General features: G+C 41.2%; 1 protein-coding gene across 1 annotated transcript; it reads left to right on the top strand.

Moving 5' to 3' along the window:
• The first annotated feature begins 1,764 nt into the window (after positions 1 to 1,764).
• Positions 1,765 to 16,481, top strand: LOC118332459 (ras-GEF domain-containing family member 1B-B-like). Its single transcript, XM_035667751.1, has 14 exons — positions 1,765 to 1,976; positions 8,553 to 9,077; positions 9,214 to 9,336; positions 9,755 to 9,892; positions 10,111 to 10,326; positions 11,011 to 11,085; positions 12,572 to 12,664; positions 12,960 to 13,062; positions 13,555 to 13,634; positions 13,753 to 13,848; positions 13,943 to 14,038; positions 14,479 to 14,602; positions 14,724 to 14,796; positions 14,889 to 16,481. Exons 2-14 carry the CDS (start codon positions 8,559 to 8,561, stop codon positions 14,920 to 14,922), a joined length of 1,770 nt encoding a protein of 589 aa, XP_035523644.1. The 5' UTR covers positions 1,765 to 1,976; positions 8,553 to 8,558; the 3' UTR covers positions 14,923 to 16,481.
• Positions 16,482 to 16,486: the final 5 nt, after the last annotated feature.

The raw sequence follows: 16,486 nt of genomic DNA on the forward strand, positions 1-16,486 counted from the left end.
GGGCTTGTGAATCCCTTTCGAAACCTCATCGGATGTCAGGAAAATCATTTGTCATCAAGACTGTTTTTCTTAATTCTTAAAAAAAGTTAATGCAACTTGCCACGTGTAATTAATGCAGCTCCTGTAAATAAAGATAAATCCAGTAAATTACCACTTTGCCTTCACTGCCTGCTGCGTTGAGAGTCAATGACTGTGTTTATAGATTTACTCAAAGCCAGGTTCAATTTAAGGGTTTAACAATATACAGTTACAGCTACAGCTACGACCAGGTATAATTACCTGTGACCAACAGTCTGGTACGACTGACCAAATACAGTTTGAGAGCCTGTTCTTTTTACTGCACCTGTAGACACAAACATTGTAAGCAAAAGTGGTGTTTGGCACAATAAAAGGGTTGTAAACTAAATCTGAAATCTTGCTTACTACCAAAACACACCACCACCAACAGTTGATTTATCCTGTTTTCAACTGCAGTGCGAAACAACAATAACACAACTTTAACAAAAAAGTTAAAGCTACACTTATTACAATATATTCATTTTAACAATGGCCCAATTACTCTACGTAATATGAAAGGGACCACTTATAATAAAAACCCCACACAAAATTATCACCCAACTCTCCAGTTATCCTCAGCTCTATGGGGCGTTGTAGCGACTTTAAACTCATTGTTTTGGCTCTCCACAAACTCTGCTTGCACCAGTGTCCTTTTATAAAGCAACAAACAGCTGTTTTCAGCTATAAGCCCTTTGATAATATGACTAATACACTTCCCAGAATCAAACAGAAAGTTACTGACTGGCTGGTAAACATAATGGAGCATTTAGCAGCTAAAAAGGCGACACAGGAAAAGGGAATTTTATACATAGTCAGGTGACCAGAAATATGATTAAGTGTGCATTTTGCTCAGCATCTGCTGGATGTGTAAATAGACACTTGTTCACCATAACAAGGAATATATAATAATATATATAAGGCTTTTAGACATACAGTATGTCACGTGTTTTCAGTTTGTTCCACTGCCCACAAGTGGTCAGATCAATAAATGACTGAATGCAACTTTAAGCCAAGAAAATGTTCAGTACTGAAATAAAACCTAGAATGAAACTCAAATGGTCAGCAGGAGTGATTTGTAGCAAATGGCCTTAATATGCAAAAAAAAAATAAAATAACAATGCTACACACACAAGATTCAGAATTCAGATTCAGAAATACTTTAATAATCCCAGAGGGAAATTATATAATGTGGCATATATTATATATGCCACGTTACAGGACTATATTCTTTCCTATCACCATCATCTTCCCAACAATAGCTCCTACAGATTTGCTATATTCCTCTCAGATGGACTTTGTGTCGCAAACGGTGCTTAATGACATCATGTACCACCTAAATACTTTAGAAACACGAAATAAAGGAGCTTCGACACATGTACTACTACAAACTCTTGGTTTTTAAGTCACTGGGACCAACTTACAGCCACACACACAATCACATTCCGGGGGGAAACCTTACACCTTCCATATTTCAGCACTCCAACAAAAACACTCGCTGCTTCTGCGGTTGAAAAGAGAGAACGCGACGGACGGCGAGCCAGCCAATCAGAATGTCCGGAGATTTTCGATTTTACGACTCCTCCGCTGCGATTGGTCCGCGTCGCCCCTAGAGGCACCCGCCCCCGCGCAGCGATTGGCCGGTTTTCCCGGCTCTATGGAAGTCATTTGAATACGCCTCGCTTTGAGGATCATTAGAGCGCTGCTGGTTCAAATTGAGTCAAACTATGAGGAGCGGAGACACAATGGAGGAGAGCACGGCGCAGACACATTGCTGAAAGACTTATGTGAACGTTTCGCACTCTGCAGCTTTAACCGTATCGGAGATTACACTTTGGGAGAGTCTTGTTTCTGCTCTTTTTCTTTCTGCCAGTAAAGAAAAAAAAGATTGGATTCGGACATTGAGCTGCATCACATAAGAGGTGAGTTCAGGGTGTGGATGATGGGCTTATTTATAGACAGAATAAACTTTATTCTTGTTGGAATTAAGCTTCAGAAGGTCAGAAGGTTATGTACTGGATTCCGATCTGGTATGTTACTCATAAAAAAAAGGTTTAATATGATGATAATAAGACATTTCACTTTGCAGAATGAACCTTTATAGTCACAAAATTATTTTATTTCATTGCATTTAGGTCTGTTGCCTAGGCTCGTCATAATTAAGGTTTATCTAATGGCTACAACAAACCTGATTTCCTAAAATGAAATTCTACTGATAAAATCATGTTAACTGATCTTCCCTAATGTCTATTTTCTTCCCCTTAGCTACATTTGTTGTTGTTGTTATTGTTTACCACCCATGTGAGTTTATAATTAGGCTGGCTGTCAGACACAAACAAACATTACTCACCAGCACCTGTGATGGGGACTGTGGTTGCACAGCATGGGTTTTCACAGTCAGCTTTTACTTTTACTGTGTTATGACTCAGTCAGAAGCCCATAATGTAGACCCTGGCATGGTGGCCTGGTGTGTGTGTATGTGTAGGAGAGAGAGAAGAACAGATTGTGTATGTGTCTGTGGGGAAAAGAAAAGAGAATGAGAGAAAGTGTGTGTTCTTCTGGCCAAACCGTCTTTAAACAGCTTTATTCCCTCCACACCTCTCTATCTAAGCCAATGGTCCCTTAACTTGCTGAAATGAATGCCTCAATCTACCCGTACTTTGCAAGCTTATGTGACTAATAAACCTCAAATTAAAAGGCCTAACTTCAATAATTAACACAGAAGGCTGTCTTTGGAGCACACACACAACATTTTGGGGCTTCAGCTGGTAAAAGCCAATAAAATCCAGTTGTTTTCCAACTTCAATCTTAAAATAAAATGTTCCTCCTGTGTGGCGAGGCAGCGGTTTGTGGGATCTGTAGCTTTATAGACAATAGAAAATGTATGAGAGAGCTTAGGTTTATTATGTCCCAGCAGCAGGGGAGATAATTGTCTTTATCCATTCTGACTCTAGGTTAATGCTGTACTAGCCTACCAGATCATACAATGGACAGGTGTGTTTGTGTGCGCATGTGTGCCACCATGCACTTATAACTCAGTGGGTGTGTGTGTGTGTGTGTGTGTGTGTGTGTGTAGAGCCTACACACAAAGAAATGCACGCCTGAATACAGTGTGTGTGGGGATAAAAGATGAAAAACAGGACCAGCAGTGGGTGAATTGTATTTCACATATCTCTCCAGCCAATCTGAGCGTGGTGTCTGCATCCGGCTCTGTTTGCCTATCTATCAGATTTAGTTGCAGGTGCAGGTTTTTTTTAAACTGGTCAGCGGGTCCCAGTGTCTGGTGTTTTGAAAGTGGCTGCAGGCCTCGTCTGACCCTGTGCGCTTACTCAAGCGTGAGTGGAGCAGTTTGTTTGAGCTCTGCACCGTTTCCTACTTTAGTTTGGCTCCTTTGGTCAGGTGATGATGACGCTTGAAGTCTGGTGGTAATGGTGAGTCTCCGACCTCAAACATGTGAGCTGTGGTACAGATTATGGGTATGCAGGTTCTTGGATCACCAACTCAAATAAATACACCCCATCTTGACTGCTTGTATTCAGCTGTGTATTCATATGTTTTGTACAGGAGAAGACACAGAGAAGTGGACTGAAGTAGGGCTGCAACTAACAGTTATTCTCATTTTAGATGATTATGTTTCTGATTAATAATTTAGTTCAAAAAATGAAAAGAAAATAGTGAAAAATGCCCATTAAAATTCTCTTTTGTTCAAGGTTATATGCTCAAATGTCTTTTGGTGGTCACATCAGAGAAAGAAAAGCTGCAAAACTTCACATTATTTTACTTTAAAAATGACTATCTACTTGACTAATCGAATTAGGTTAGATTTGGTGGGATGTTTCTGCGTCTGTGAGACCCCAAAACTCAAAGTATCCTGTGTAAGAATGAGAAACATATCCATTTTTTTCCCAGCATAGAACATTTTTAAGACTCCTTGGTCAAATTCTGTGCCACATTCACCAAAACCTGTCCATTTCTGCAGTAATAAAAAGTTACCTTAAATGCAACACTGCCCACTGTAGTGCAAGGCGGTGCTATAGAGGAAATCTAACAGGAGGTGAGTTTAGTTAAACATGTCTGATAATATTTAAAGGTTTAAAGCATTTCATCACAAAAATAAGACCAGACTGTCTCCGCTCCGCATCGTAGATTCATCTCATTTGGCCATAAATGACATTCTGAATTCCTCTCACAGGAAGTAACAAATCAAAGTTTGGGAGAACAGCAGTGAGTGAAGCCCTCCTTCCAGAGAAAAATGTACTCACTAGTATTAAACGTTTCCCTTTCTTTGTTTTTCTTTGCTTTAAGTGCTCTGTGCAGGTCACTGACCTAATCTTACAGGACTTTCTGTGTATGGTAGTGCACTGCTGTAAGGGTTAACTCTTGTACGTGCAAAACAGCTTTTGACAAAACCACGAGTAAGTGATACGAGCACAGCCTGGACTTTAACCTCATTTATTGTTAAGAATAAGGCTGACTGTGAAGGGTTTCCCTCAGACTGTGGCGCTTGTCTTGCTTGCACTCCTTACTTGCTGCTATGTATTAGTGTCAAAGTACTCGAGGTGCAAAGTGGAACAGAGATAGCAATGCTGCATTGCAATAATATGGCCTTTTACTACAGTAATCACTACTAAATTGTTTTAGAGGCCCTCTTATCAGGTGCTCACACTATGGGTTCACGTTGTGCTAAAACTCACATGCTGAAAGTAACAAGTTAAGTTAGTATATTTAAAGGGGCTTGCCATTCCTATTGCCCTATTGGAATTGATTCAATTGCTTTCACATAAATTAATCAGTAATTTAGACAACTTCATACTGCTTCACAGCTACTTAAGATAATTTCTCTGCAACATGATTGCTTAAGTTGCTAAAGTTGAATTGTTTTCCAGCTGCCAGCGCCACTTAAAGGCCTCGAGTCTGATTAGACGTCACAAAAAGCAGGAGTCTTGGCAAACAGATCTTGTCTTGTTCCTTCCAGCTCCTGTTGTGGTTAAGCATCAGGGGGTTTCGGCACTGACTATTATTAGGTTCGTGAGTACGTAGATGCTCACTGGGGTCAATTGGCTTTGAAGAATAAAGACAATTTGGACTGACCAAGTTAGCTGTAGTGCTCGGACACAACAATGCATGATTATGCTGTTAAGTTTTATAGTGTACGGTGTGCTGTGCATGTATTCCTCGCACTAAATGAGGGCTGACCTTGAGGTCCTTGAGCCACGTGCAATTATATCTGCTCTTGTCAACACGCGGGTTTCAATATGCTCCTTTACTGAAGCCACCAAGGCAAATTCCTGTACCTTTATTGCACTTGGCAAAAAGAAGTGTGGCTTTATGGCGCATGACCTCACAGTAGATGATGCCTGTCAAGATATAATACGAGTTCACGCCTTATAGAAGAATGAGAAAGTCTGCTTTACTGGTTTGACTGATGTGAAAATGATCCCCAGCCTCGGTTCGCGCAGAGGCAGGGTGTCACTCATACAGCCCGACGGTGGCTAGCAGAGTGTGTGAAAGCTGCTGTGTGCGTCTGATCTGCTCTGATCTCTTCCTGGGGGTCTTTGTGTGGCTGCTAATGCCATGACAGGATAGATAATACCTCTATTGTTGAAGACCTCCCCCTCCATCTCCCCCTCCTGTTAAAACTGGCTTCAGCATAGCTGGGTGTACCTTTTTAAAACTACATTATGTGATTCAGAACAAAAAATAGTCTGCCTAAGGTTGAACGATTTGGGTTGTTTTCAGCTCTGGAACCAACTGGGGTGAAGTTAGTCTTAAGCCGGCAGTGCTTTTGTTAATCTGCAGGGAGAAGCTAGTCCAGCTGCAAAACACCAGCACATAATTAATTTACTCAAACAACCTTTAAAGACACTTTTTACTGTCCTGCATTGGACAGTAAAACTTTTTACTAAAAACAGAGGCCTGACAGAGGTGGTAAAGACATTCACATATACTGAGATATTCACCAACTGTCACATTTCATTGAAACCACCAAATTATGTTGTTTCTTTGAAGCAGTTTGGACAGATTTCACTGGTTTAAATCCATTAGCAGATGATATTTGCCTGCAGCTCCATCAAACGCTCAATTACTTTTAACCTTTTGATGAACCGGGTTATGACATTTTAGCCACCACACAGTACAGTCTGTGCCATTTGTCAACACCAGAGATATTGTCTGTTGTGTTAAACTGATGCCAGTTAAAGGGAAAATGCTCTTTTTTTTTTTAAAGTTCAGCACAGGACCAGACCTTGCACACATGAAATGGTACAATGTTCAAACACAACTATACATTTCTGCCTCTTCCTGTATTTTTATTACCACATCAAACCTCTTTGTAAGGCTGCAATTTTTCAAAGTTTACAAACAACAGAATTTAAACAATGCTCTCAATATGAAATTATGCTCCCAACGTCATCATTATGTCGTCCGTAGAGAGTCCAACCTATGATTTAGAGAGAGTAAAATTTCAGTGCTGCCGCATTGGAACCCGCAAACCATCTGAAGGGTCAACTTTTCAGGAAGTCCGTCTGGAAAAACCAAGATTGGTTTTAAATTTTTAGACGTGTTTTTCCATTTTGTGTAAGGTCACCTTTCAGTGCAAACTCGAGCTTGGAGACAGAAAAGCAGCATCCAAACTGGAGTAAATATTACTCAGTAGATTCTTATCTCAACTTGACCACCGGAGCCTCGCCAGATTACATATTGTAACTTTAGGAAGGTAAAGCCACTGTAATCTTTTAACCGAGTTAGAAGGAAAACAGCAGGCTGAGATCACAGGGCTCAGAAGACGGGCTGGCATTGGACTGGCTTACACTGGCATGGCGCCAGGCGCTGTGGCATACAAGAGAGTGTATGTGTGTGTGTGTGTGTGTGTCACTCCAGCCATCATTTGTTTATGTGTGACATGTGTGTGTGTTTGGATTATATCGGCATGGGGCTAGGCGCCATTGGTGGACAAGGGTGTGTGTGTGTGTGTAAGATGTTGGCTCAGGCAGACACTCCTATGTCGGCACTGTGATGGACAAACAAAAGTCTGCTGGATTCCTGCAGGGTTTTTGTTTTCTGGCACAGTATATGTGCATGCGTGTACGTCGCTGTGTGAGGTACTTGTGTGTGTGTGTGTGCGGCTTGATTTACGCTGGCATGTGGTTCCTAGACAGACAACAGTAGCAGGATAAAGATGGCTCCAGAGTTAAAGCATGCCTTGGTGGTGCTCTGGGATCAGCTTACCTACCTCAGATCCAATTATCTACACCATTAAGACAAAACATCCATTGCTGTCCCAAGATCATCCATCTGTTGGCCTATTTCTTTCGGGTTTATGCAGCCCTGGTGCCAAAAAAATAGCTTAAAGAATGTGAGGAAAGAAAAAGCTGGAGACAGTGGGACACATTTTAAGAGCAAGATTTGTAAAAACCTTCTTACCAACAAATAACTTAAAGGGAAAGTGGATTTCACAAGAACATAGATTTCAACAGTTCAAAGCCAAAACAGTAAACAGAGGAGGGGTAAAATTATGTGATTAAGTATAATTACTTTAACAGACATGTCTAAGACTCTGCTTTGCGTGATCGAGTTGCTCAAACAGATATTTTCACAACATGTGAATGCAGCAAATACACATTCCCAGGGAGTGAGGGGGGGTTGAGTAAGTCGTTGTAAAACTATGCTTGTAGTCATGATTTTTGATTCAGATAAAGTAGAGTGACTTCTAATGTCTGATGATGACAAAATAATGAATTATTAGGTGCTGGCTCCAGCTTTCCAATGCGTTGGCTGCTTTTTAATGAGTATACATTGACTACATTTGGGTTGTGAACTGTTAATTCATTTAGGGAACCACCACCCTACTTTATTCACACCTTCTTTACGGCTGGGCGGTATGGTGAAATGTGCTATGTGACAGTATGAATTTGTCTTTGCTTGTTGCTATCTTTTTTAATTTGTCAGGGTGTAGTAGGTGAGTGGTTACCAGAGGCGTTGCAAGTTAGATCTGGGGGGCCTTGTGATGATTAATGGGATAGAAAATAATCAAAAACGTACCCTGCAGCACAGCATTTATTCTTTTTCAGACTTTTTCTATTATTATTGCTATTTTCTTGTGAAATACTGGATAGTTCTATCCCTCAGAGCTGCCAAAAATAATTTAGATCACTCATAAGTTAGTACATACTGTATTAAGCATGACAAGGGTTCAAAAGTAGAAGTAGTGTTGTTTAAAGGGTACACAAGGTTAGGAACTGCTGTATTAGACTACTGACTACTGCTTTATGGGGTTTTATAGGATTTTTGCATCTATGTGATGACATATCTTCATATGTCGGTGATATATGATTTAGTAGATTCACAAAAACCAATAAACAGACATTCAATAACAATTTCTTAGTTGATCGAGGAAGTGTATTATATCACCATATATTGATATCATGTTCTAAAATTACATATAATATGATAATCCCCATTGCCCACTCCTCAACTCCTCCATGTGTCTTTTTCTACAGGTCATCATGCCTCCCACAACCCCGTATGCTGGAAAGTTCAACTCTTACAGCAACAACAACAACCACCCTCAGCCTCACAGCCCGTACCGCAATGGCACCGCCCCAAAGCCCGCGAAGGAAAACGTCTACAACGGTGCCTACACTTCCACAGAGAACCCCTATGACATACCGCAGCCTCACAGTTCGTACCGCAGCTCCTCTGTCTCCTCTGCGAACGCCAAGGAGCATCACTACAACAGCAGCTGCGCGGTTTCGGAGAACCCGTACTCCTCGCCGCAGCCCCGCAGCCCTCGACAGCACAGCACTTCCTGCCCCGGGCGTGCGTACCGCCACACCAGCAGCAGCAGCGGCAGCGAGCAGTCATGTCGCAACAACTCTGTCACAGCGAAAGCGAAAGGCAGAATTTACGGACACGGCATCACTGCTAGCTATGGGGAGATGTGTTACCATGACAACAGTTTGGTTTCAGCATCCCTTGAGGCGCTGATCCAGCACCTGGTTCCCACGGTCGACTACTACCCTGATGTAAGTACCAGGCAACTCCTCTGAATGTTAGAACACATTACATCTAGTGGTTGCAAACAGACCTTGTCCTCTCTTGCGTTCCTCTGTCGTTGTCGTTCCTCTCTCTCTAACAGCTCTTTTGTTTCCTCATCATCAGAGGTCGTATGTGTTCACCTTCCTGCTGAGTTCACGCCTCTTCCTGCACCCGTACGAGCTGATGACGAGGGTTTGTCACCTTTGTGTGGAGCAGCAGCGGTCCGGAGACGCCCTGCTGGATAAGGTGGGCGGATTGCACACACATGGGTACACATACTCGCAAGTATAATTAGACATAATCTCCCACTCAAACTCACACCCACCATAACGTTGTCACACTCTCTCACCCACAGACACGCACGCACAAAACCCCTGTAATTCTTTTTTGGGAGAAAGTATTTATCGACTATTTCGTAAGCAGAGAAATTCCAGACAGATGGTTCAAATTGACACAAGGGAGATAAAAATGAATTTAATGAAAAGAACAAGGGAAGAATAGCAGCATATTGTCTCAGAAAGACACAGTGGCGACTTCTGTGTTGTTAGAGACTTAAAGGTCATAAGGTTAGATTGTTGTCTCAACAGATTACACCCATAAATGCTATAAAATGATATAATGTCTACTTCAGTGACACTTGACATGCCTTGTCATGTTTTTTTAGATCCGTTTCCGTGAGGTGGCGCCTAAGCTGGTGCAGCTGCTGACCGAGTGGACGGAGACATTTCCATATGACTTCAGAGACGAGAGGATGATGCGTTGCCTCAAGGACATGACACACCACGTGGCTCGAGGGGACGAGGTTAGTGTCAAATCTACTGTAGTTTTTCTTTAAAAACGATTTAAACCAAAGAATGCATGAGCAAATGTGTAGAAGGTGCCAGAAAATAGCTGCAATTAGCCCAACCGACTCATCTTTTACATTTGTGACGTCATTGTGATTCCTCTGGTATTATTTAAGTGAAGTTTCCTGTTCCTGTTTTGAGGATCTAATGATTTATGTTTGTGTCATGCTTCCAGTACTCTTGGCGAGCCATGCAGCAGATGACCCAGCGGCTGATCAAGCGGCTCTCTGCCCTCGGCCAGTACGAGGAGGCCGTCGCCGCGCTCAACGCTGTGGCGTTGGAGCGGCCCGCTTCCCTGAAAAGCAAACAGGCCTCGGGCCAGCGAAGCGATGTAATGAGCGTCTGTGACGATCCCTTCATCCTCGCCCAGCAGCTCACGCACATTGAACTGGTAGGGACCAGGATTAGATGGACTGTAGTAGTTTGTATTAATGTGTCAGTAAAGTCTCCTGTGTAGCCATCTGTTGTGAGATTTGGAGGCAGATCTGTTGTTGTATCTGTGATGAAACGCGTTCTCACTCTTATGTCTTGACATGCGGTTACTACTTTACAGGCCTTTTTTACTCTTCTCAATTTAGTGAATTTATTATTTTTGGCAGGGCAAAAGCACTATTTAAGAACACATTTATAGACTACTGAAAAAGTTTCTTGTGTGTTAAATTTTTGTTTTACTTTGTCATTACTTGGGTTTATTGTTTTCCCATAAACCCCTTTGTGTGGTCTGTGTTGATTGTTTGGATGCATATAGAAAGTTGATTAATACGGTCCTTGTATATAAAGATACTTAGCTTTCAGTCATGTGCTGTTTTTTCCTAATCTTTAAACCACATTTTAGCGTCCCCATTTAAAAGTAATGACTCTTTATTAAAGTCATAGCCCTCCTTCCACACACATTTTTTCATCACCATTCCCAGTTTTGTTGTCATGTATTTTTTGTTCTGAAGCATCATCCTTACTGGTCTTCTACATCATCATCGTTCCTTAATTCATCTCGCCTTTTTCCTGATTATCTCCCTCTTATATATTAATGTTACCAGCGTTGTGATTGTTTTCTCTCCCTGTTCTCTGCCTTCAGGACAGACTGAGTTTTATCGGTCCTGAGGAGTTCATCCAGTCATTTGCCATGAAGGACCCTTTGGAGAACCATAAGGTACAATTGAGTTTGAAAGAACGCCATGTATGTAACAACCAGACAACGATTTTACTTTTCCTTCGAGTACTTCATGTTGCTGATTAAAAGGAGTTGCAAATGATTGAAGCAGTCGTTCTACTACATGGGTGATTTCACAAAATCTTTCAATTTAAAATGACTAATCCCAGTCAGAATTAGGCGACACATCTTTCTACATATAGCTTCTTCCGTGTAAAGACGGCTTAAGAATACAGCAACATGACCTGTTTATAATTATCAACATCAAAGGGAAGATTGTAGTTATTTTAAAGTCATTCCTTATTATTTTGATTTCAAGCGTCCTCATTTCGGGTTTGCTTTGAGTGTAATTTGTGGTCTGCTTCAGTTCAAGTTAATTTGCTTTCGAAACCACATGAAAGATCATGTAGCAGCGTTTGGGATATTGTGCAGCTTTTTTTATATTTGCTTTTTGAAAATGCATCAAACACAGTATGAAAGAGGCATTCTGCGTATGTCTAAGTGTATCTAAAGGGCTCTTTCCCTCATAAGTGGCCCTGTGAGTCAGCCAAAGGGTCGTTTTCAATCAGAGCTGCTGAGAACAAGCTTTCAGCCGCTGTTTGTGACCATGCTGCATCTCAGCCCTCACCGGTGCAGCACCACTTATATAAGACCCACTTTGTATAAAACAGCGGTTGAGTCAGCGTGAGGGGTCCTGAAGTGTAGAGGGGAAGTTTGGAGTGGAGTGGGCTGCCGGTATTGTGTAAGCATTTAAAAGAGCCATGAATCTCCGGGATTACGTCATCATGGCCAAGTCAGGGTTATTTATACAGCGCTTTTATAATGTTTATTTATATAAAAATGCCTCTAGCAAACAGGTTCACCACTGAGTATCTAACAGAAAACCAAAAGCAGATGTAAATGAGATGGAAATAACAGCAGACACGTCATGGAGTCACTCACACTGTGCAGGTCCACAGGTTGTGTGGGTGTGAAGGCTGTCAAGATCCATTTGCAAAGGAGATTACAGAGTAGCAGCAGTCTGTTTCCTTGTATTTCTTTTTAATAGAATTATTTATTGGATGCTCATGATCATGCAGAATGTCATAGAACTAATCAGAATTTGTCATGTCAGGTTTTGTTATAGAAAGATTAGATGTAATAACATACAATGTAATAATAAAAAGAATATCTCGAAAAAGAAAAACGAAAAAAAGACCCACTTACTAGCTATTTTCTAGGCTTTCACCTGCACCTCATGGTCTTCTTCAGTTGAAGGAGTTAGCTCAGAATTTGTATTTTTTGTGTATTAATACTCAGTACTCTGAGCTGCTGAGGAAAACCATGAGATGCAGTGGCAAGACTAGTGAGGCTACCATGAGTAATTTTGTCCATTTATACACAGATGAATGTATATTACACATTGCACCTGTCTCTATTCTTTTCATTTCATTCTTGGACTTGCATGTATGTTGACCATGTCATCTCCCTCCTTTTTGTTTATTAGGGTTTCTTCCGGAAGCGTAAAACCAGTAACCTGGAGGCCTACATCAACTGGTTCAACAGACTGAGTTACCTGGTGGCCACTGAGATCTGTATGGTACGTTCTGCTTGTTTTACACACACCAGAGCTCTTGTTGTTTATTAACAGATTGAGTTTGAAACACTGAAACACGCACCTCCAGTCAGCCATGAAGAGTTTGATATAAATGACGATGACAAAACATCAAACACTTCTCAAATTTCTCCTGCAGCATGAACAATATCTAGTTTCTACTTGTGTGCTCATTGTGCTCCGAAAACATGTGTTCATAAAAATAACTAAGGTGAAATTGTCCATGTGTTTAATTGTCAAGGAGTCTTTGATTCACTTCCCGTGTGCTCTCTCATTACAGCCAGTGAAGAAGAAACACCGAGCGCGGATCATAGAGTTCTTCATTGATGTGGCTCAGGAGTGTTTCAACATCGGCAACTTCAACTCCCTCATGGCCATCATCAGTGAGTACTGGACAGAAAAACACACAGAAACTCACTTTTCCTTCAACAGACAATTAAAAACAGCCTACACACTATCTGAATGACAGGTGACTTCTGGGGAATTATCGGTGTCAGCACACATTAAAGAAAGTAGAAATCCGGCAGCATCTCGCACAGATCACATTCTGCTAAAGGTGCTTGATATTTATGCAATGAGTTAAATGGCTTGCACTTAGATCAGTAATTAACATTATTCTTGAACTCACAAACCCCTTTGTCACAGCTTGTTTTTGAACTAGGTGACAGTTAAGTTGTAGATCCAATATTCCTTTTGCAGTGACTATTTATCAAATTCAATGAAGTCAACAAATATAGTGCCAGCTGGAGTTTATTCTAACATTAAACAGTTCAACGAAGTACAAACTGAGTTAGTGGAGTCTTGAAGCAGTCCAGCCTGCTCATTTTCTTAGCTCTGTAAATACTCTGTGTACTCATAGTTCTTCTCTCTTTCAGCCGGGATGAACATGAGTCCTGTTTCCAGACTGAAGAAAACCTGGAGTAAAGTCAACACCGACAAGTTTGAAATCCTGGAGGTAAGAAAAACTACACACACCAGTGATTCCTGTACTGTGCACCAGTGGATTGAAGATTAGATGTTGTAATTTGCATGTACGTGTTTGATCAACGTCTGCTCTGTCTGACGTCACTCAGCACCAGATGGATCCATCCAGTAACTTCAGCAACTACCGCACTGCACTCCGTGGCGCCACCCAGAGGTCTGAGACCGCACACAGCAGCCAGGAGAAGGTGAGAGAGCACACAGGACTCTTCTAGAAAGGAAAACAAAATGTCCCAAAATGTAAAATGTCAATATAAACTTGCTGTTATCTCTTTCCTCCAGATTGTGATTCCTTTCTTCAGTCTCCTTATTAAAGACATCTATTTCCTGAATGAAGGCTGTGCCAGCAGGCTGCCCAACGGACACATCAACTTTGAGGTCAGTCTGCAACTCAAGGGATTTGTTTTAAAATGACACATTTAGTATTTGAATGACTCAGGAGGAGGTCTGTGCCTTTTAGCTGATTGTTAATGTTTTAAATATCAACAAACAAAATGGTGTTCAAGCTCATTTGAACACAGTGAGGTTTGATTATTCACTGTGAGGTTATGTAACTGCCACACAATGATAGTTTAGGCTATGAGAAGAGGCTTTCACATGTGATGTAATGAGTCCCCCTCATGGCTGAAAAGAGCATTACATTTTCTCTTACAAATGAGTGTTTTATTGAGATGTTCTTCTTGTTGAGCAATATCTTAATGGTTTTTGTGCATTTCTTAGATCTGCCTGATACCAGATTTTGTTAAATCACAAACTTTAAGTTAAAAAAAAAAATAAAAATAGTGTCAATAAAGTTTGTTTTCATTGTGACCCAACAGAAACTGTGGGAGCTTGCAAAGCAGGTTAGCGAGTTCCTGGTTTGGCGTCAGGTGATTTGTCCGTTTGACAGAGAGCGCCGCATCCTCCAGTACCTCGTCACCACGCCTGTCTTCAGTGAAGACGGTCAGTATCTTCCCTCCGTTTCCCCAGTCGAGTATATATATATATATAAATCACATGACTATCTCCTGTAGTCTGGCAGTTTGTGGGAGAACAAATTCTCACTCAGTCTTTATCCCTGCAGAGCTGCATCTGGCCTCGTATGAGAGTGAAGGACCCGAGAACAACATGGAGAAAGATAGTCGTAGGTCTCTGAGGTGAGTGCACACACGAACAATCAAAGCTCAAAACTAACATATAATAAATCAATTAACACAATAACGCTGATTACCTATGTTGTGTTTCACAGATCTTCCCTTCTACATCGAGAGAATCGGTCCTAAGAGAATGACAATCCTCCCTGCTCTACAGACTGTAAATGAACGAGGTGTTTTAGGGCTTCAGGTTCCTCCATATTATCTTCTGGACACATTTTTACATTCCCATTTGTCTACAGGACAACAAACTAAGCTGGGCCCATATTGTCACAGACGAACCGAAGAATATATTACAATTTGTGGGCTTTGAGCTTACAAGGAACATAAATGATTCATTCATTAGATACTGTTACAGTCCTTGATGAGATACATCCAGTGCCAAAGGACCTCAATGCTGCAGTTATTGCCATAACCCTCCGCCTTGAAAGCTGGACTGAAATCATTTCCTAACCTAACAATTCCCAAGACGGCTCGGATTTCTGATTTGGATCATCATCTTCAGCTCTGTCCAAGGCACTTAGGGGATTTCAGACGGCTGCAGAACACGTATGGATTTTGTTTCTATATATCCAGTGGACCTCAGTCATGGCGACAACAGCCTCATACTGTGGAAGGACTCATACTATGGAAGCACGAAGGGCTGGCTTTGTCTCTGAATGAGACAGACATGGACCCAGTTGGTTATATTGCAACATAAGCACTGCTTCTCTGTGGATATCCTGGCTGAGTTTAGTCTAAAACCACAGAGAGAGGCGAGAGATCCACTCTGAAAGGAAGAGCTGATTATCATCGATTTGTATTATAAATAACAGGCTAACAACTGCTTTTAGAAGTGGTGTTGTCTGCACTGTCGTCTTGTTGAGTGCATGATTTGAGCATCTTGAGCAGCAAGAAGGCACCACATCCAGTCCATTTGCTCTCAGTTTGCACACAGCACCAATTTCCGGCTATTTCAGTCATTCGAGCCTTTTATCTAATTTAGACCCATAATGCAAATCAGCTACATATTTCCGAACACATTTTAGACACACTGTTTTCATCAATCTTGCTGGTTGGTTGTAAACATTTTGTGATGTGTGCACTTTGACTGCGTTTTGGTGATGCTAAAATTGTGCAAGTGTCAGCTACATCACGCTAATCATGCAAGTTAAATCAAAAGCACTTCAGTGAGTTCTTGTGTATTGTATTATAGGATTTGGTGACTCCTATTTTAAGGCGTCTTTCTATACAGTATTACGTTGTATTTTGTATCAGAAGGTAAAAAATGTGCTTTTTTTAACGTACTTTCTCTGAAGTTTCACAGTGAGCTTGTTGCTGGTTGGCTGGCTCTGCGTTGGTAAGCTATTATGTTAATACAACACCAGTTTGTGTATGACAAAGAAGTGTTTTTGGGTCTGATTGAAGCATAAACTGATGTGTGTGTATGTGCAACTTAAATACAAACAGGAACCTCATCCTCCTCTTCATCTCATCTGTGATGGTGTGAGCGTGATGTGATCCTTTAAAGTCTGCCTGTGAGTGAACGTGATGCTCTTTTTATGTTTTAAAAAAGTGTTTTCTCATGTATGCTTTTTTCAATCTTTTTGTGTGTACCATTTGTGTTACCGGTCAGGGTACTTGTACTGAAGGTCTTTGTGAAAAGAGAATTATATTTTTTCTTTCAAATAAACAGGATAACTGAAAAATGTGT

This window comes from Morone saxatilis, unplaced genomic scaffold, assembly GCF_004916995.1.
Source record: "Morone saxatilis isolate NCDOM2014 unplaced genomic scaffold, NCSU_SB_2.0 Contig21, whole genome shotgun sequence".
Classification (NCBI taxonomy): domain Eukaryota; kingdom Metazoa; phylum Chordata; class Actinopteri; family Moronidae; genus Morone; species Morone saxatilis.